Raw genomic sequence first — 21,932 nt, 5'->3', positions numbered from 1 at the left:
GTAGGTCTTAATATAAGCCCTACCCCCAAACAAGCCCTAGTCCCGAGATTCGCCGGCAGTTTCCCTTCTCTTCCTCCCATCCCTTGAGCAGCAAAACCCTTGAGAGAGCACCCCCTCCCCCCCGAGCACTCGCACCCGCCACGCAGCCGAATCCCCATCCTTCCTTCCCTCCCATCGGAACCCGGCCGCGAGCTCTACTTACCTCCCTAAGCAGCATCAGGCCGGCAACACTCTAACAGGCTCGCTCAAGGATCCTGCTGCACAAGGGATGGGAGGGAGGGAAGGGAAGCTGGGCAAGGGTCCTGCTGCACGAGGGTTGGGAGGGAGGGTAGGATAGAAGCTGGGCAAGGGTCCTGCTGCACAAGGAATGGGAGGGAAGGGAGGAAAGATGCTGCACATGTGGGGGAGAGAAAGGAAAGAGGAAGAATTGGGGTGAAGGAGAGGGAGAGTTGCGAGGGGACAGAAATCCCACCCATCCCCGCCCGTCCCCGCCAGGATCCTCTCCGTCCCCGCCCGTCCCTGTCAGGATCCTCTCCATCCCCACCCATCCCCGCAAGGAATTACCTCCATCCCCACCCGTCCCCCATAAAAAGCAGCAATTACTTCTGACAGGATCATCAATTCCACAGTTTCTTTTGTGTTTGCGCTGCTGTTTTCCTTGTGGAATCTCTTTGGTGGAACCCTTTTTTTTCTGTTCAGGTAATTAACTTATAAACCCCCTCTTTTACTAAGGCTGACGTGTCCTTTATATTATATGGATGAACCCTGCTTCCAAAGCCTTCCATCCCTGTGGGAGTCCCGTGGGCTAGAGGGGGGTCCCTGTGGGAGTCCCGTGGGTTAAGGGGGGACCCCCGCGGGACCCGCGGTATTCCCACGATCCCCGTTCCCATGCAGACCTCTAGAAGGGAGAGATGATCATTTATATACCCCAAAAATAAGACCTAGTGCCTTTTATGGGCCTAAAATTAATATAAGACTCTGTCTTATTTTTGGGGAAATACGGTATCACCCTGCAACCTCATATTATGTCCTCTAGTTTTACCACTTCTCCATCACTGAAAAAGATGTTTGTAGATTAATACCATTCAAGTATTTAAATGGCTGTTTCATGTCTCTATCCCTTCTTTCCTCAGTCTAGGGCAGGGGTCTTAAAGTCCCTCCTTGAGGGCTGCAATTCAGTTGGGTTTTCAGGATTTCCCCAATAAATATGCATGAGATCTATTTGCATGCACTGCTTTCAATGCATATTCATTGGGGAAATCCTGAAAAACCGATTGGATTGCGGCCCTCAAGGAGGGACTTTGAGATCCCTGCTCTAGGGTATGCATATTCAGGTATTCAAGTCTCTTCTCATACACCTCTTGGCACAATCCTGATATCATTTTTGTTGCCTTCCTTAACAAGATACTACCTCCAGAAATGAACACAATATTTCAAGTGAGGCCTCAGCAATGACTTGTACAAGGGCATCAACACTGTTCTTTTTCTGCTGGTGATTCCTCTATGCAGCACAACATCCTTCTGGCTACGACCACCGCTTAGTCACATTGCTTTGCAACCTTGAGATCCTCAGGCACTACCACCACAAAGTCTCTCTCCTACTCCATACATATCGGTTTCTCATCCCCTGGCACATACAGCTCCTTTGGATTTTTTCCTCCCCAAGCGCATCACTCTTCTCAATAAATTTTAAGTGTCAAGCATGAGACCATTTTTCTAATGTTTGCTGATCTCTTTTCATGTTTTCTATTTCCTCTGGAATGTCCACTCTATTGCAAATCTTTGTGTCATCTGCAAAAAGACACTTTTCCTTCTAACCCTTCTGAAATATCACTCAAATATATTGAACAGAATGGGCCCCAATGCCAATCCCTCACCTTTCTTTCCTCTGAGCAAGTTCCATTTGGCACCACTTTCTGTCATCTGTCAACCAATTTCTAATCCAGGTCACCGCTTTGGGTCCTAGCTTCAGCCTTCTACGTTTATTGATGAGCATCCTATGAGGAACTGTGCCAAAGGTTTTGCTGAAATTCAGGTAGACTACATCTAGTGCACATCTTCTATTTAGTTTTCTTGTCACCCAAAGAAATCAGATTTGCTTGACACAATTTCCCCTTGGTGAAACATGTGTCAGATTTTGTAACCTGTTTGATTCCTGGTAGTTCACTATTATTTCTTTCAGCAGAGCTTCCATTATATTTTCAGCCACCAAAGTGTGGCTTACCAAGACTGTAGTTTCCTACTTCTTCTCCGTTATCACTTTTGTAAAGAGGGACCACATTCTCTCTTCTCCAAAAAATTTATTAAACAATATGAGAAAGGACTAGCGAGAACATCTTTGAATTCCGTCAGTATCCTGGGGTGGATCTTGTCTAGTCCTGTGGCTTTGTCCACTTTTAGTTCTTCCAGTTGTTCATACACACTTTCTTCTGTGAACAGTGTGATATCTATACTCCATTCCCAAATATACCTTTGTCAGATAACTGAGGTCCTTTGGCAGACTTTTCTTCCATGAATACAGAAGTATTTGTTTAGCATGTCCACTTTTTCCTCCTCACTTTCCACATGGCAGTTCTTAGCATCATTTAATCTATTTCTAGTCTTCTTCCTTTCTCCAATATACTGAAAAAAGTTGTCTCCTCTCTTTACATCTCTATCCATTTTTTCTTCCTTCTGCACTTTTGCCAATCTTCTTGTTTCTCTTCTTGTGTTTTAATTTTTCCCCCAATAAATTTTTATTAAAATTTTCCAATACACAAATACAGCAGTAAACCGGTCAAACTGGCCACAATCCAATCTCATACTGATCATTAACAAAATACAAAACAATACTTTGGAGTACCAAGTGACCACACTCAGAAAGATAGTACAAAAAATGACAAACAACTGTACTCCTATACAACCCTGATGAATATCAGAAAACCATAAAAAAACCCAACCTTACTGGATCATCAATAACCCCTCATTCTCCCCCACTCCAGCAAATGCCCCCATACAGTACAAATATATCAAAACAATCCACCAGTAAACCATCCAATGCTTTGCCTATTTCAATATCCCTCCCCCCCCCCGGCTCATTTAGTCTAACAGCCATCAATCTTCCGCAGGATCAATACCCAATCTTTACGCTGAGTCTCATATAAACCTTTCCGGGTAGCTATAATACATTCCTGGCTCACCAACTGTTTTGGATGTAGTTCACTCAGTAATGGACGGAACCTCTGCCTGTTTCCAGTGCAATGTAAATAAGCATTTTGCTGCCGCCAACCCTTGACGGATCATGCAACATTTCCACTTCAGGGATCTAGCATTCATCATCCCCAACAAACAGCTCTCTGATGTGAGGGGCACAGTGCCCTCAATCCAGCCAGAAAGCCATTGCGTTACTTTTATCCAAAAGGATCGTACTATAATAAATGTCCACCAAATATGAAGAAAGATCCCTCTTGGATTCCCCACATCTCCAACAAGTATCAGGTACATATGGGAAAATACTATGAAGCCAGTCAGGTGTCAAATACCATTTGGAAAAGACCTTATAAGCATTTTCCTACCAAAACACACAAAGAGGCTTTCTGGACCTCCAAATTGTCTGCCATTGGAAATCTGTAAATATTTGGTTCAAATCAGCCTCTCACTTCACTCTAAACCCACAAGAAAACTTCTCCTAGTCTCTAAGGTAAGAATACAAAGCTGAAATGGGCCTGGGAATTCTCTGTAACAAAACCCATAAATTTTCTAAGTATTCCAATGGAATAGGACTATCCTTCAGCCATTCCTGTCGTTGCATGTAATGGCGGAGCTGCATATACTGTAGGAAATCACCATCAGGAATCTGATATCTATCTTGGAGGGTGTGAAATTATCATGCCTGTACCCTGAAAAAATCCCTAAAAACCCATAGTCTCAGTTCTTCCCACATAGCAAGAACCCTACTGTCCAACCCCACTAGAAAAGATGGTTCCCCTCTAATAGCTGCTAATGTGGATGCCTTACCACCCCTTCCCCACTGAGTTCTAAGTTTTCCCCAAAGCTCAACCAAGCGGGATACAAAAGGATTTATATTGTACCTCTAGGTGTTCTGCCCATATTCGAGGCCCACATTCTCCATGTTAAGGGCTGACCTGCAAAATATCACTCCAGCTGCACCCCTGGATTATCTGACTGTAGACCAATCCAAAATAAACTGCAATTGGGCAGCTTGATAATACTACTGCAAATTAGGGACTGCTCGTCCTCCCTGGTCATGCAGGGCCCATAATACTTTTTTCCCTAACCATGGGGATTTACCATCCCAAATGAATCGAAAAAATTCCCTCTGTAAAGTCTGCAACATTCCTCTAGGTATAGGTATGGGCAGTGTTTGGAACACATTCATCTTCGGCATTGTGTTCGGCAAAACATTCATCTTCAACACTGCTATTTTACCCCACCAAGACAACCAAAGTCCCCGCCAGCCCTGTAGTTCACTCCTCACCTGCTGCACAATCCTGCCATAATTAACTTGATACAAACAATTCAAGTTGCATGGTAAATTGATCCCCAAATATCTAATGTGAGATCCTGCAATTTTAAAAGGAAACAGCACCTATCCTTAGCTCTTCTTCTTCAGTCATCTGGAGACCCATAAATTCTGATTTATCTATACTAACCTTAAAATCCGCCAAGTTTCCATACTGCTGAAAGACCTCCAAATAGGTCGGAACTGTAATCTCTGGGTCTTGAATATACAGGACATCATCTGCGAACAACGCAATTATATGTTCCTGATGCCCAATCTTGATTCCCTATAGATCTAGATGTGCTCTAATACAAGCTGCTAAAGGTTCGATGGAGATAGAAAATAATAAGGGTGATAATGGGCAGCCCTGCCTCGTCCCTGTCCCTATATAAAAAAAAAATCAGTATAGGAGCCATTAATTCTCAAACAGGTATTTGGTTGTACATATAGAGCCTGAAACCAGAAACAGAAAGTTTCACCCAGACCTAATTTCTACATCATTGCCCATAAAAATTCACAATTAACCCAATCAAATGCTTTTTCAGCATCTATGGCAAGGATAGCAGTCTTCTCAGGATGGCGTTTGGCATGCCAGATCAAATGCAAAGTACGTCACACATTATCCCGCACCTGCCTCCTCATAATAAACCCAGATTGGTCCACACTAATAAGACTTGGTAAAACCCCTGCCAACCACAATGCCAGCACTTTTGCTATTATTTTGGCATCTACATTCAATAAGGAAATAGGTCTATAAGACTTATAAGGTCTTTTCTTGGGCCTGTTCTTTTTAACATTTTTATAAACGATATTGCTGAAGGGCTGTTGGGTAAGATTTGCCTCTTTACAGATGATACCAAAATCTGCAATAGATACCCAGGATGGTGTGAATAACATGAAGAAAGCCCTGGCAAAGCTTGAAGAATGGTATGAAATTTGGCAGCTAAAAATTTAATGTTAAGAAATGCAAGTCATGCATTTGGGCTGCAAAAACCTGAGGGAACGGTACAGTTTAGAGAGTGAAGAACTTATGTGCACGACAGAAGAGAAAGATTTGGGTATGATTGTATATGATGATCTTAAGGTGGCCAAACAAGTAGAAAAGGTGACGGCGAAAGCTAGAAGGATGCTAGGGTGCATAGGGAGAGGTATGGCTAGTAGCAAAAAGGAGGTATTGATACCCCTGTATAAGACTTTGCTGAGACTTCATTTAGAATATTGTGTACAATTCTGGAGGCTGCACCTTCAAAAAAATATAAAAAGGATGGAGTGGGTCCAGAGGAGGGCTACTAAAATGGTGTGTGGTCTTTGTCATAAGGCGTATGGGGACAGACTTAAAGATCTCAATCTGTATTCTTTCGAGGAAAGGCGGGAGAGGGAAGATATGATAGAGATGTTTAAATACCTACGTGGCGTTAATGTGCATGAGTCAAGTCTCTTTCATTTGAAAGGAAGCTCTGGAATGAGAGGGCATAGGATGAAGTTAAGAGGTGATAGGCTCAGGAGTAATCTTAGAAAATACTTTTTTACAGAAAGAGTGGTAGATGCTTGGAACAGTCTCCCAGAAGAAGTGGTGGAGACAGAAACTGTCTGAATTCATGAAAGCCTGGGATAAGCACATGGAATCTCTTAGAGGAAGAGATAATGGTTACTGCAGATGGAGACTGCATGGGTCATTCGGCCTTTATCTGCCATCATGTTTCTATGTTCTATGTCATAATGCCTCATTCCATCCTGTTGGATCTTTTCTAGGTTTCAGCAAAACTGTGATGTCTGCTTCCCCCAGTCAAAAGACCGCCCAGGATATCACTGAATTGTTTATAAAAGTGTCCTGTATACCCTGGGGATTTGCCAGGCTGTCAAAACCTCTGAGAGAGCAATTGGTTGATTCAATCTCTTCCAGGTGAACTCAGAAAGCTCTGGCTGTTGTATATTAGCCAAAAAAGCCTCGATCGCAGGCCTCTTTGCACTTTCCGCTCTCTGATAAAGTTTTTTTTTATAAAACCACATAAAACAAGCCTGAATACCCAAATCTGAACAAGAGGTCAAACCTCCCGGTTCTCTAACTTCTTGAATTGTATTCTGAACTCTCCTTTTCTTCAAGTATCTGGCCAGCATAGTTCCAGATTTATTCCCAAACTCAAACACCCGCTGTTTTAATCGTGCCCTTAAAAAATCCACTATCGCCTTCCCTCGGACAGATCTCATTTGTTCCTCTACCTCAAACAGATTTAACATTTTCATAAGTTCACAAAAAAGCTTTCCTATGTTGATTACCAGAGCCAGCCCCCCCACCCCCCTTTGGAATGGTCAAGCAATGCATTAGGTGTAACATTAAAGTCCCCTCCTACAAATATCACCCCTTGCACAAATTTTAGTAAGGGCTGCATAAGAGATTTATAGTACTGTGCCTGTCCTGTATTGGGCCCATAGATGTTAATTATGGTAAACAAGTACCTTTATAAGTTTCCCATATAGCTAGACATCTACCTTCAACATCCTTATATTCCCGCTCTATGACCAGGCCTGTCCCTCTTCAAACTAATATAGCTAGGCCTCCTTTCCTCTGCCCTCCCCCTGCTTGATGAGTGACCACTGCCTCAAAACCCTGATGAGCCAGTAACCCATGATCATGTGCCCGCAGATGAGTCTCCTGAAACAGAACCACATCCCACTACAACCGTTTCACTTCTTTTAGGACTATACTTCGTTTCCATGGATTATTTAGACCAATCCATGAACCAATCAAATTCTACATTTGTTGAACACACAGAAGATAACTGCACAGTTCCCACTGTACCCCCCTTGCTCCCCCTTTTACTCCCCCCCCAGTCCCCTCTCCTCTCCTTGACCAGACAGTATATGTAAGGAAATGATAACTCCCCCAGTCTGCTTGCATATCACAATCATTCTCTTTCATCCAACAATCACCCTCATTCACTCCCTCAAACTTGAACCACAATCGTAAACCTGCAGCACAAAACCAAAATCAGTCCTGTTCCTTAGGTAGCAGTCTTAGAAGCAGGCTTCCTGTTGCCCCACAGTCTGACACGCTCCATCCATCTGGGGTACCTCTGGCATTTACTGTAGTTGGTCTGTAGTGGGTAAATTACAGCACCCCAGCTCCCTGAGTACCGTCCACACCTCTTTAATAGTTTGGATATTTCTGGATTTCCCATTGAAGGTTATCAACATCCCAAAAAGAAAAAGCCATCTATATTTATGCCCTTCTCTCAACAACTTAGTAATAACTCTGAAAGTCTGTCTCCTCTGCAGCGCTGCCCATGCCAGGTCTTGGAAAACTCTCACCTTTAAATCCTTCCAGCGCCATTCTGGCTTGTGTTTGGCTTTGATTAATATGTGCTTCATAATAATAAATTTTATTTTTTATACCGCAGTACCTCTCAGTTCTATGCGGTTAATAATGAAAAGCTGAATAAAAACAGCAATAGTACAGCAATAGCATTAAAATTTGTGGTAACATCAGGCAAATTTATCAAAAAGATAAGTTTTAACATTTATCATAAAAGTTTGGTAGGAATTAGAAGCTGCAATCAAACCACTTAAATGTTTTACTTCATTTGCCAGCTTGGAAAGTTCTTTCAAGAAATCTTGTACATATATCCTTTTAAGGATGGAAAAAAGAACATACACAAAACCATTTAGAAAAGTCAAAATGGACAGTAGACTATATCCCAGTTAGTATTTTATTGGATTTTATATATAGGGACAAGCCTCAGATTATGAAGCCGATCTCCCCATAATGGGGTTTCTTCAAGAGAAAGAAAACCAATCTTCTCTTGCTCCTCGTAACATCTCCGGCTTTGTCCCAACCTCCCTATCAAATTAATTAATGTTTAATATTATAATCTATTATCTACACTTAAAAACTATTTAATTACTGTCTAACTTTATTTCATTCTTCTTCCAATCATAAATCTACTATATAAAATTTACCAATTCAATAATTTATCATGATAGGGGATTCTAAAAAAGTCCACATTCCAAAATGACACTCAAAACCCACTGAATACTGACCTTATAAATTTTAAAAAGTATTGCTAAATTAAAATGCTTTTATACCATAAATATTTCAGCTATTCTCAATTCATTTAGTTCATTAAATACCTTGCTATATTCCTTTAACTATTTGAGATATTAAATTCAGCAAAACTTATTCTAAAGTGCTTATTTTAAAAGTGCTTGTTTGAAATATTTCATTAAAAGTGCTCATGTGCTATAAATATAAATACTAAATTCATAATTCACTATAGTTCATGTTTGAATTCATCTTCAATTTCTTCTAAACTTCACTTCATAAAGCAGTTTACTATCATTCATCATAATTTTCAAATACTTAGTAGTACTTAGCTCAACATTGCTCTTTAAGGAACCACAGGCGTTGCTTTGTCATTTATCTGTCTTCCAACGACAAGGCCTGCGTTTCGCGGGAAAAACTTGAGACCCGCTGCATCAGGGATATATCTTAAGCAAAGCTTATCTGAAAGTGCCTGTGTGGGTTCCGAGCTGTTTGTTCGGAACCCACACTAGCATATATACTTCCAGATAAGCGTTGCTTAAGATATATCAATGCAGGCGTCAGTGACTAGCACGGCAGGCGGTTTAACACGCGGTATTACGCGCGTTAAACCCCTACCGCAGCTTGATAAAAGGACCCCTTAGTATTTATAGTGTAACCCAGGCAATTTCCAGTTACTCAGGAAATAGCCAAAGCTGCATAAAAAATTTATTTCACTCAAATATTTCAAATAAAATAAATTTAATATGCATTTAAAATTTACAATATATTACAGTTACCACAACTGTAGCTCAGGAGAAGTTTTTTTTCTTAATGTCTAATCACACACCGGTCCAGGACAGATGACTTCAGGCAAACAGGCGTTTATTTTTCTCTTCTTCTTTCTTTCTTGCGTGGGCTAGCGTTTGATTGCAGTTCTTGTTGATCCCTACTACTCTATTAACAAATCAATAAAGGAAAACCCTAACTACTCCCCAAGATTCCACTTTAAACTAACTATATAAAAGAATAGATAATTGAGATAGCCCTAAACTATACCCACCCACAATTAACTAATATTTCAATAAACCTCTTATAACCCCAAAACACAAGTGCATGTCACCAAGGTTAAAACTTGGAAAAAAAATCCAAACATTGAATAATGTTTCAGAAATACTATTATTACTATACAAATTACTCCAAACAGGATACAGTATTCTAACCAAATCTAAATTATTACTGTTCTTCAATAAATTCAAAATTTCCCTTCAAAAACACAGACAACTTCCAACACACAGCTGTCTCCAGAGAAAACCCACCCAAACTCAACTGCTCTCCTTGGCAGTTTTGAATACTAGCCACTTCTGACTTCCTGGAGAGAGAGCTGTGCTGTCCAGAATTCCAAAAGTGACATGTACAGCTCTGAATTTTTAAAGGTACAGAAATATTTTTTATAACCTTGGTTACAATAGCACATGAGCACTTTTAATGAAATATTTCAAACAAGCACTTTAGAATAAGTTTTGCTGAATTTAATACCTCAAGTAGTTAAAGGAATAGCAAGGTATTTAATGAACTAAATGAACTGAGAATAGCTGAAATATTTATGGTATAAAAGCATTTTAATTCAGCAATCCGTTTTAAAATTTCTAAAGGGTTAGTGTTGAGTGGGTTTTGAGTGCCATTTTGGTATGTGGACTTTTTTAGTATCCCCTATCATGATAAATTATTGAATTGGTAAATTTTATATAGTAGATTTATGATTGGAAGAATGAAATAAAGTGAGATAAATAAATGAAATAAAGTTAGACAATAATTAAATAATTTTTAAGTGTAGATAATAGATTATAATATTAAACATTAATTAATTTGGTAGGGAGGTTGGGACAAAGCCAGTGATGTTACGAGGAACAAGAGAAGATTGGTTTTCTTTCTCTTGAAGAAACCCCATTATGGGGAGATCTGCTCCTTAATCTGAGGCTAGTCCCTATATATAAAATTCAATAAAATACTAATTGGGATATAGTCTACTGTCCATTTTTGACTTTTCTAAATGGTTTTGTGTATGTATTTTAATTAATAGACAAACATTTAATTTTTGGGGGTCTTTTGTTGGAAAAAAAGAACAGCCACGTGTATGGCGTTCATTACCTGAGAGTATGAAATGTTCCATGGTACATTTCCAAATAGAGTCTTATAACTGATATAATCAAATTTGAAAAGTATTCTGACTTCAACAGGAAGCCAATGCAATTTCCTAAAATAAGATGTTATGTGTTCAGATTTCTTCAAATTATAGATCAAACGAACCGCTGTATTCTGGACAACTTTTATCTTCCTAATAGTTTTCTTATAAGAGCCCAAATAGATAATATTACAATAATCTAGTAGGCCCAAAACCAGAGACTGCACCTTAGCCCCAAAATCACCAAAGCATGCAATAATGTTCCACACATTGGTGCCCCTAGGAGAGCCCAAGCAACGATGTGCCCTTTGGATATGAAATTTTGCTCCCTCATCTCCATCATCTACCTCCAGCAACACGCTGCAAATCCATACTGTCTTTATAAGCATCCGTTTCAGGGATACCTTTGAAGATTGCAGCGTCGTGACCTATTCTCTAAATCTTCAACCTGTGTCTGTAGGTCCGAAATCAGTTTAGCTTGACTATTCACAGATTGTTTAGTCAGCTTCACCTCTTTTTCTATCGCCACCACATGATCCTCCGAGGCAGTTACACGTGCGCCTCCGAGGCAGTTACACATGCTCCCAATTCATGCACTTCATTCTTTATTTCCTCAAGGGTTGCTTTAACATCTTGGTAGACTCCCACCATCTCAACTTTTAACTTGTTAATGCATGTAGGCATAGCTGGTACTTTCGAGCTCATTCCCTCTCCAGCAGTATTCACCAAAGTGTCATCCTCCGAATCGAATGATTGTGTTGCAGGCCCTTTTCCACGCTCTGATCTTGTAGGCCCTGGCCCGGATTTCAATTTTTTTGCCCAATTCCGCCATGAAACTGAATTTTTCAAGTTTTTTTCCCGAGTGACCGTCCTTTAAACACTGAATCATACCGCTAGTGCACAAAGTTATGAGGTTTTGAGAATGTTTCCCCAGCAAAAATTAGCAGCCCAGGTGGAGATCTGAAATTAAGCGGCCATCCTGGGCTATGATGTCACTTCCTTTCCCGTGGTTTTTTCTTTTGTATTTCTTGATGCTGCCTTTTTTGTCTATTTCTTCAGCTAACTGTTTTGAGAAAAATAACATTTTCCTTTTCCTCTTGCTTTTATTAACTTTTCTAACAGTTGCCATTTTTATAGCTCCTTTCATCTTGGACCAGTCTTTCCACTTCTCTTATATCCTTCTATCCTATCAGTTCTTTCTTCAGGAATGCTCTCATTTTACTGAAATCAGCATGCTTGAAATACTCTATGAGGATCACTGTTACCCAGGTTGGCACCCAGACATCAGACACTTTCTCCATTTGTGAGTACCTTCTCTCGTGGGTTCCGACACCATTGGTCTGAGCAGAGCACTTTGAAGGGCATCTACAATCTCTTGGTTTCTTTCTTATTCTACAGTTGGGTCATTCCAGACTCCATCAGGAAGTTTGAAATCTCCTAGTAACAGCACCTCCACTTTTAAACTCAATTTTTGGATATCTACAACCATCTCTTTATCCAGTTTATCTGTCTGCATTGGATGCCTGCAGTTGACACCTGTGTGTATAGAAGTTCCATCTTCTTTCTTCAAGCTAATCCATAACACTTTCTCAATTCCCCACCCCTGTATTTCAGCTGCCTTAATAGTGTTTCTTACATATAGTGCCATCCTAATGACCATCTCTATCCTTTCTAAAAGGTTATAGCCTCGTATAGTTACATCCCACTCATAGGAATCATTGAACCATATTTCTATGACAGCAACAATATCAAAGTATCCTTCTAACATCAGAGCTTGTAGATCCTGAACTTAAAGAAGAAGCATTTGTGCTCATTGGTTTCCAACAACATTTTACTGACCTGTATAGTGTTTTGCCAACTCCCCCCTTCTCTTTTGTTGATGATGTTAACATTACTTTCTTCACATTGTGACTTTTTAATTTCACCTGTTTCCCTTTGTCACTCCCACACTCTAGTTTAAATGCCTAGTAACATACTATCCGATTTTCTCACCAAGTATCCTCCTTCCCATCACAGAAAGATGTGGCCCTCCTTACAATAGAGCCTTTTGTTTTTCCAGATATTGCCCCATCCTCCTAAGGACTTAGAGGAAAAGTATCACTGTTTGCCGACGATGCCAAACTATGCAACATAGTTGGCAAAAGCAGTGTGCCTGACTTTATGACGCAGGACCTAAGACAGCTCGAGCAGTGGTCATCAACTTGGCAGCTAGGCTTCAATGCTAAAAAATGTAAAATAATGCATCTAGGCAAAAAAAATCCACACAGAACTTACACACTAAATGGTGAAACCTTGTCCAGGACCACGATGGAACGTGATTTAGGAGTGATCATTAGCGACGATATGAAGGCTGCCAATCAAGTAGAGAAGGCTTCATCCAAGGCAAGACAAATGATGGGCTGTATCCGTAGGGGTTTTGTCAGCAGAAAACCTGAAGTAATAATGCCACTGTACAGATCCATGGTGAGACCTCATCTCGAGTATTGTGTTCAATTCTGGAGACCACACTACCGAAAAGATGTGTTGAAAATTGAGTCGGTTCAGCGAATGGCTACCAGGATGGTTTTGGGGCTCAGGGATCTCACGTATGAAGAAAGGTTAAAAAAACTGCAGATGTACTCATTGGAGGAGCGAAGACAGAGAGGAGACATGATTGAAACCTTTAAGTATATTACTGGGCGTATAGTGGTGAAAGATGATATCTTCAGTCTTACGGGGCCCTCGGTAACCAGAGGACACTCGCTGAAAATCAGGGGAGGGAAATTTCAGGGTGATGCTAGGAAGTACTTCTTCACCGAAAGGGTGGTCGATCATTGGAACGAGCTGCCTCAGCGGGTGATTGAGGCCAGCAGCGTGTTAGATTTCAAGAGGAAATGGAATATTCATGTGGGATCTCTAGGAGAGTAAGAATCACTGGTATGGGCAGACTCGATGGGCTATGGCCCTTTTCTGCCGTCAATTTCTATGTTTCTATATGTATCTAAAACCTTCTGACACCAGGATTTGAGCCACTTATTGAACATCTTTATATTATGAAACCTTTACTCTCCCTTACCACAGTACTTCAGAAAAGGTTATAATCTGTATCAACATCTTCAGACCCTCCCACAGCTCCTAGAAAGTTTTCTGTGCTTCAAATAAACCACTTTTGGCCAGATCATTTGTCCTCAAGTGGATTACAATGTCAGTTTTAAGAACATAAGAATAGCCTTACTAGGTCAGACCAATTTCAATTTTTCAGTTTCAAAACAAGTTCAGTAGTCTATTCTCACAGTGGCCAATCCAGGTCCCTAGTACCTGGCCAAAAACCAAGGAATGCTACCGATCCAGGGCAAGACGTGGCTTCCCCCATGTCTTTCTCAATAACAATGGACTTTTCCTCCAGAAAATTGTCCAACCCTTTCTTAAAACCAGCTGGCCAAATGCGTTCCAGAGCTTAACTATTCTCTGAGTGAAAAAATATTTCCTCCTATTGGTTTTAAAAGTATTTCCCTGTAACTAGTCTTTGTAATTTTTGTCAGAGTGAAAAATCGATCCACTTGTACCCATTCTACTCCACTCAGGATTTTGTAGACTTCAATCATATCTCCCCTCAGCCGTCTCTTTTCCAAGCTGATGAGCCCTACCTAATCTTTTTAGTCTTTCCTCATATGAGAGGAGTTCCATCCCCTTTATTCTCTTGTTTGACCAGTTGGTATCTCTGGTGGCTGAGAATCCTGGAAGGCATTTAACTTTGAACCCATGGATTGAGTCCATAAATTAATGCCTCTGATAATTGAGTCCCCTAACAAGAGTTTTTACCTCTCTGCATTGCATATTATTCCACCCCCACCCCGCTTGTCTTTAGGTTACCCACCCTTTGTCTTTAGAATTGTAGTTGGTGCCCAGTGTAGTCTGAAACCACTTTTGTCTCTTTAGTGGTGTTTCTTTTTCTTGATTCTTACTGTGAGTGGAAACGTTTAGTACTTTCATTCCATCTTTGTAGGAGAAACCTTTGCGTTTATCCCTGGACTTTTTGAATTCTGTCAGCATCACTTCCCATAAAATACTACTACAGGCACCACCCTTTCCATGATCTCCTGACACTACGTTGCCTATTTCTTGCCATGTATTACCACGAATTTTTTTTTTTTGGTGGGGGAACCATATTATATTATAGTATCAAAAAAATACACTGCATTCCATGCCATACAGGAGGACTGGGGGCGCATTCTGTTTCACACCCCCTCCCAAGTAATACTAAGAAATAAACTTCATTAGAGACCCTGAAAACCCGGAGTCCTCAGGACAGGTTTGAAAACCCCTAATATACGTAATGCAGTCTCTCTCCCATCAGAAGATACACTGTGCAGCACACTTCCTCCCACCTAATGGCACACTCCTGGTTTTGCGCCCATTAAGCCCTCACCAGACAGGCCTCTCTTGGGTAGGTTCCGCCTGTAGTCGATGGGCCCGTAGCCCCCGGAAGGCGGCATGTCCTGTATCACCTTGGACGCCGCCATCCTGGTTCCTGCTTGTCTCTTCGCCCGAACAGCGCCAACACTGTTAGCGCATGACGTCACGAGGAACGTAGTACGGAGCGACGTACTCGCCACTAGAGCATAGCAGCTGGTGATTTTGCTGCTTTGGTGAACCCAGCTCTCTGCGCAGGGCGTTCTCTACGCATACTACTACTAATTATAGAAACCTGGACTACAATGCATTTTAAATAAAAATATTTGAATGCAGGAAACCTCTCAAAAGTAGATGGATTGACTGCAGTAAGTAGCCCTCATAAGTAGCTGAGTTGACTGCAGTAAGTTATCATGGAAACAAGACAAACTCGTACTAAATAAACGTGGTATTTCTGCCTTTATTTTCGTGTTATTACTTTTTAAACTCATGCCTTTGAAGGCAGCCATCTTAGCAATATCATCGATAACGTCACACACATTGAATTGGCTTATCATAGCAGCTTTGACGTCAGAGGCGACACCTTTGCCCACAGGTCAAGTCCCAGGAGGATCCTCGAAGAACTGAGGGAAATGATCTTTTGGAGGATGATTTTCAGTCTATAAAAAGTAGGCCCTGCTCTTGCTGCTAGATGCATGATGCAGGGTAAATTAAGCTTTGTTCTTCTTTACTTCTAGCTAACCAAATGTTCATGCAATCCTGTGTTTCCCAACCAGGGTTGCCAGCTGGTTACATCTGACAAATGTTGATCCAATCTTGAGTTTGTTCCATTGCCTGCAGCTGGGAAATCAGAGAACTACAAATTTCTGCCTGCAGTGGGGTTAATCAAGGACTAGATCAACCCTGTCAGATGAAATCTGGAGCAAGCTGACAACGCTACTCCCAAAATCAAACAACTTAATGCACACATGGGCGTTCAGGTGCTGTTGGTACAGCCTGAAGAATCACTCCACTTGCTCGGTTCCCGTCTTTCTTTATCCCCTTTCCGTCCAGTAGGTGTCCACACAGACTTTCTGACAAAGTAGCTCCTGGATACAGTACTATAATAATAATAATAATAAAAAGAATAGGCAGAATATAATTTATCAGCCTGTCTGCAATTAACATCTCAAAGCTATTTATTCCATTTTTCTGTTGAAAATATTCATTAAATTTAAATTCTGATGTAATGTAATGTAATTTATTTCTTATATACCGCTACATCCGTTAGGTTCTAAGCGGTTTACAGAAAATATACATTAAGATTAGAAATAAGAAAGGTACTTGAAAAATTCCCTTACTGTCCCAAAGGCTCACAATCTAACTAAAGTACCTGGAGGGTAATAGAGAAGTGAAAAGTAGAGTTAGAGGAAAAATAAAAATAAACATTTTAACAAGACAGCATTGATCTAAATACTTTGGAAGGTAGAAGAGAGGAGAGATGTGAAGGACTATGGATGTTTTAACGTAGCAGTCGTTTCCTGCTACTGCTCCAGAGGGGTCAAGATAATCGATGTAACGTAAATTGTACGGATTTCAGAATATCTGACAACTGTAAATACAGGTAAATTTGGTTTTAACATTGGGTGAAACACTGGTTTAAAATATTAGAAAACGAAAAATTGCGATTATCAGTTGTTTTCCAGATATAGGGAGAAATCTAGATGCAACTTTGGTTAATTTTCTTGCGGTACCACCATTCTTGCGGAATGGGGAGAAAATAGTATGAAATTAAAAACTGCCTCACCGCTTGAAAAGAGTTTAATTTCTCCTGGTTCTCTGCTTCCTTTGTTACGGTGAGCGGGTGCTGAATTTTATGGCATCGATGAGTGTCACTGAAATCAATAAATTGCCCAAAAAACAAGTCTTGCAAAACTGATGGTAGTTGCCCTTCAAAATCGTAGTTTAGCCCTTTAAAAACAGAAAAAGAAGCCACGGTGTCCATGCAAAACGGGCTCTGTCCTCTAAACCTAAGCAGATGTGTTTGGGGAGGGAGGTGGCTCCCTGCTCCCCATGACGCCCCTCAAAACTTCACAAGCGTCCAAATTATTACCGAAGTGTATAAATGCAGCCCCGGGCGCTGTGTGACCTCCCCCCCAGAGGATGATGGGGTGCCTGGAGGATGAAATTATGTCTTTGTTAGCGCTATGGCTTAAGCCATCATGTCTTCAACCGACACACTTTTAATGGACCTGGGCTACAAAGTGGGGAAGACGATCGGCGAAGGCTCTTATTCCAAGGTGAAGGTGGCCACATCTAAAAAGTACAAGGGCAACGTGGCGATCAAGGTGCTGGACCGGCGCAAGGCCCCCCCGGACTTCGTGACCAAATTTCTGCCGCGCGAGCTGGCCATCCTGCGGGCCATCCGGCACCCGCATGTGGTGCAGGTCTTCGAGTTCATCGAGGTGAACAACGGCAAACATTACATAGTGATGGAGCTGGCGAGCACCGACCTGCTTCAGCTAGTGCAGAAGAGTGGCCACATCGGGCCTGCGCAGGCGCGCCAGATGTTCGCGCAGCTAGTCAGCGCCGTGCGCTACCTGCACGAGCACCACGTGGTGCACCGCGACCTCAAGTGCGAAAATGTGCTGCTAACCGAGCAGCTGCAAGTCAAGCTCACCGACTTCGGCTTCGGCCGCAAATCACAGGGCTACCCGGAGTTATGCAGTACCTATTGCGGCTCGGCCGCTTACGCGCCCCCCGAGGTGCTGCTGGGCATACCCTACGACCCCAAGAAGTACGACATCTGGAGCCTGGGGGTCATCCTCTACGTGATGGTGACCGGCTGCATGCCCTTCGACGACTCCAACGTCAGCAAGATGCCCAAGATCCAGCAGAAGGGGGTGGTATACCCGGACAGCACCCCTGTGGAGGAGAGGTGCCAGGCCCTAATAGGCCAGCTGCTGCAATTCAGCCCGCCCGCTCGCCCCGATGTGGCCCTGGTAGCCAAGCATGTGTGGATGCGAGAGAGCTAGGCGAGGGGCAGCGAGGAGGGAGGGGGTGGGGAGGGTCGAGGAGAAGAGAAGGGAAGGGGGCGTTAATCTGCTGCAAAACAAAAAAGAGAGAGAAAATCCAAAGAAAGCGAAAAACCAATAAACCCCTTCACTCGGTTTTCTCTTTCCTTTCTTTGACTTTTTCCCTGCAGAGGCTTTGTGTTCGTTATTCTGACAGCCCCCCTCCGCTCCCCTCTTATTGAGGGGAAGGAGGATCATTCCTGTGCCCTTTTCCCCCCAGTGGGACAGGATTAGGAAGGAAACTTCATTCTGGGAAATATAAATTATTTTGGGCCCCTTTTATCAAGCTGCCCTAGAGGTTATTAGCGCGAGCACTTATCTCGCAGGCCCGCGATAAAAACCTGTACCGCAGCTTGATAAAAAAAAAAAGGGGGGGGGGAGGGTTAATGGTATAAAAGGTATATAATTTGGTTTTAAAACAAGGATTTTTAGGGTCAGTTGGTATGGATTTTCAGTTTCTTTTGAATAATGCGAAATAGTTACGAGAGCACCGAGTCATACGATTGCAATCCTGAAGCCAGACAAACAGGGCCTATATAAATCAAACTTATCACGAAAACTTCGAAGGTCCTTTCCAGTCCAGCCCTCGTCCACTATATCCACGTGAACTGGATAGAGTCAGGACAGAAGCTGGGTTGAAATGATGGCAGAGGGTTATAATATACATACGGATGTTTGTTTTGGGTGGCCTGGCCCTAGTGATTTGTTCCTATATCGGATCTTTGAAATTAAACAATGGTTCAAAAATTGCGCCTGTACACCGGGGATTGGGCTTTAGTTCTTAAATGAATTAGCAGTGGATAAAGAGCTCTGCAACTGTAGTAAGGCATAAATTTTGCCTAGTGAACCTCAACTCTGTTGAAGGGTGGGGGGATGGTAAATGAAGTGCACAGTCCTCCCGCAACCAGTGCTAGTTTGAATTGGAAGACTAATTCTAATCTAGATGGATAATACCTGTTCAGATGGTTGGTTACTGGTGTACAGGCGCAGTTAGTCTAGTAAAAACACTTCGCCTATAGCTTCTTCCTTGGCCAGTGCGCTCTCACTGCTTCAGTGGCGTTGTCCCTCTCACCACAAAATGTAAGGTGCGGGCGTAGCAAGGGACATTTTTGAAGCAAAGGGAAACTGATATAATCCAAAGAAGTGACTTCAGAAAGTCTCATCAATAAAGGCAATACGAAAACGTGTTTTTAAATAATTAAACAAAAATAGAAGGTATTTGGACTATTTTTTTGGTCTAGCTCTTGAAAGTTAACCTCCCCCCTTTATTTCTGCTGTACTGTGATGAGAAAAATATTTGAACTGGCCGAAACTAGACAACTTGTATTTAGTCCAAACAAAAGGTAGGGCTTTAAATTCTTCTTTAGCTTTACTTTTTATACTAATTAAACTTTAAAGTAAACCACATAACTTTCATCAACGCAACCCAGTATCATATATATTTTGGACTGCATGGAATAGGAGAAAGTTTTGGCAGAGAAGGAATTTTGCTTGTTAGACCTTGACATAAAGAATAGCACAACCTCCTCACTAATCCTAGCACTTAAGACCTGCAGAACTTCAGTACCTACGTTCAGAGATTAACTACAGTATCTTTAATCAGTATTACCTACTTTTCTCTTATATCCTATTTTAGTTTTGTAAGGTACACATCGGAGTGTGAATACACCAGTGTGGAAGTTCAGCCTATGACGTCACCAGCTGTTTCGTCATAGGCTACTGTTTGTTTTTAAGTAAGGCAGGTGAAGGGTTTTCTGGTCAAAAACTGCTTTGTAATGCTGTGCGCAATACGTACACCGTTCTTTCTCTTGTCTTTGCAGCTGGTATGAACTAGGTTTACTTGCTTCAAAGCACAAAAGTATGAGCATTTTAAAACAGCTTAATGGTCCCTTGTTCAAAATGGGTACGTCTACCGACAAGTACTGAGAAATCACTCTTAATAAATTACATAAAATGGGATTTGGATGCTGAGGCAGAACAGAAACAGTGGAAAGGGGAATAGATAGTTAAAGGGAGAACTGATGCTGCAAGCAGAAGTATGAAATGTTTAGATTGCACAGAAGTTCACTGTAGAAGATAGCAAGGCAGCCTGTGCAATCGCTGCTGTACTCTGTTGGAGTTAATCAAACTAGCAGCTCATAGTTTTGGATAATCCCATGATATACTTGCGATTTCTTACCACACCTGGTCTACCCAAAACTGCACCTAACGCTAGGAAAGGTGGGAGGGATATTATGGCATCAAGATTGCTTCCTTCTAGCCCTGACTAGCAATAAATACAACTGCTATTTAGTACTGCCCATAGAAACAGGAAGACAGTCTCTAAGATAGAGATGTCCAATCTTTTTCTATCAGGGGTCAAGTTACATTTTATAACATTCACAGGACCAAAACACACACTGTTGGTTACCACATTTCATCCAATAATAGTAAAATACTACAGTGTATTGTCCCCACCCCAGCCTCACATACTCTTGCCAGCCTTCACACAGGCTCCAGTCTACCAACAGCTTGTTCCTAGCTCACAGCAGCTTGGCAAGGCTTGGGGCACTTACAGCAGGAGCCTTGAATCCCCATGGCAATACAGATCTCCGACTACTTGAACTATGGAGTATTGGAAGTTTGGGTTAGTTGTGTGGTTTCAACTCTCACAAGATGTGAAACCACAACACTAAAACAAATTAAAAGTGCATAGCTTAAGCATACAGAGCTGAGTTGTGGTGAGGAAGGAAGCCTACTGTTAAGCGCCACAAGACTTGCAAATGTCTGAGGGCCATAAAAAAGCTCATGGTAGGCTAGAGCTTGGACAAGCCTGCTTTAGGAAATCTATTTCTCAATACAAGACCTAGCTTGATCATGACCTTGGGCTCAAAGGAAGATGGGAGGAACCTAGTGCTTACAGAGGCACTTTTTTAAATGGCTGCGCTTGCCTGGCTTGTGTGCAGGTCCAGGCTCAAAATTTGACTAGAAAGCATTCCAGCTTTGACAACATCATCATAAACCTCTAGCAAAACTAAAGAAGTATGAATTCAGTCTTACCGGCACAGAGATGTCTTCATTAAATATCATGTCTCACTTTGCTATTAGGGATCTGTGGCTCAGGTCCTTTGAAAAAAGAGACACCCAGAAAGCTGAGGCCCAGCAACACTGTGACATCACGATGACAGCACTTGGGGGACCAACCACACAGAAGCCTCTCAGCCTCATTTTATTGTGTTGTCATAAGCTACGGCATAGACAGGGGCTAAAGCAGTAGGTACTCCATAAAACAAGGGTTTTGCAACTTTGAGAAGGCACAATCTTTCCTGCAAGCCTGACTGAGCTATCAGGTTGCAGAGTTTTAATTTACAAGGTTGGCTGTGAAAGAAGTATGGGCCTGGAGCCAAAAGGGAGAGAGGATGGGACTGAAATGACCAGATTTTGCTTATGTCCAAATTACTACTATCTTGAATAGGGCGCTCAGAGCCTCATTGTGGGTGAGGGAGAAGGAAGTTGGATTAATCCTACAGGAGGGGGGAGACCAGAAATGAAATTTTGAGCCCTCACATTTTGGTCTCAAGCCCACCCTAAACCAACCATCTGGCTACAGCCACTGATGATGCAGGTTCAGCATTCAGACTGCTAGGATCATACCCATTATCATCATCCCAGGCACAAGCTGGATAGCAGAATTTGCTTATTACTTCTGTCATATTTTTGAAATATAAACAATGGTGGTAGTCATGGCAGGCTCTGTCAGAATACCATCCTACTTGAAGACACGGTAGCCCAGTGGTTCTTAAC

General features: G+C 41.9%; 2 protein-coding genes across 3 annotated transcripts in view; one reads left to right on the top strand and one right to left on the bottom strand.

Moving 5' to 3' along the window:
• The window catches only part of NDUFA13 (NADH:ubiquinone oxidoreductase subunit A13), a 28,162-nt gene extending 12,804 nt beyond the window's left edge, over nucleotides 1-15,358 (bottom strand). Inside the window, exon 1 of one of the 2 annotated variants that reach the window (XM_033957211.1) lies at nucleotides 15,113-15,358. In XM_033957211.1, the coding sequence (XP_033813102.1) occupies nucleotides 15,113-15,206 (94 nt within the window). In that variant the 5' untranslated portion in view covers nucleotides 15,207-15,358. The remainder of the gene's footprint in view (nucleotides 1-15,112) is intronic. The other variant, XM_033957210.1, reaches the window with a different exon arrangement.
• Nucleotides 15,359-17,204: 1,846 nt separating this feature from the next.
• TSSK6 (testis specific serine kinase 6) lies at nucleotides 17,205-18,110 on the top strand. Its single transcript, XM_033955988.1, has one exon. The coding sequence runs from the start codon at nucleotides 17,298-17,300 to the stop codon at nucleotides 18,108-18,110; it is 813 nt and encodes a 270-aa protein (XP_033811879.1). The 5' UTR covers nucleotides 17,205-17,297.
• The last annotated feature ends 3,822 nt before the right edge of the window (nucleotides 18,111-21,932 follow it).

The sequence above is a fragment of the Geotrypetes seraphini genome, chromosome 8, assembly GCF_902459505.1.
Source record: "Geotrypetes seraphini chromosome 8, aGeoSer1.1, whole genome shotgun sequence".
Lineage (NCBI taxonomy): Eukaryota > Metazoa > Chordata > Amphibia > Gymnophiona > Dermophiidae > Geotrypetes > Geotrypetes seraphini.
This window is presented reverse-complemented; position numbering and strand designations above follow the sequence as displayed.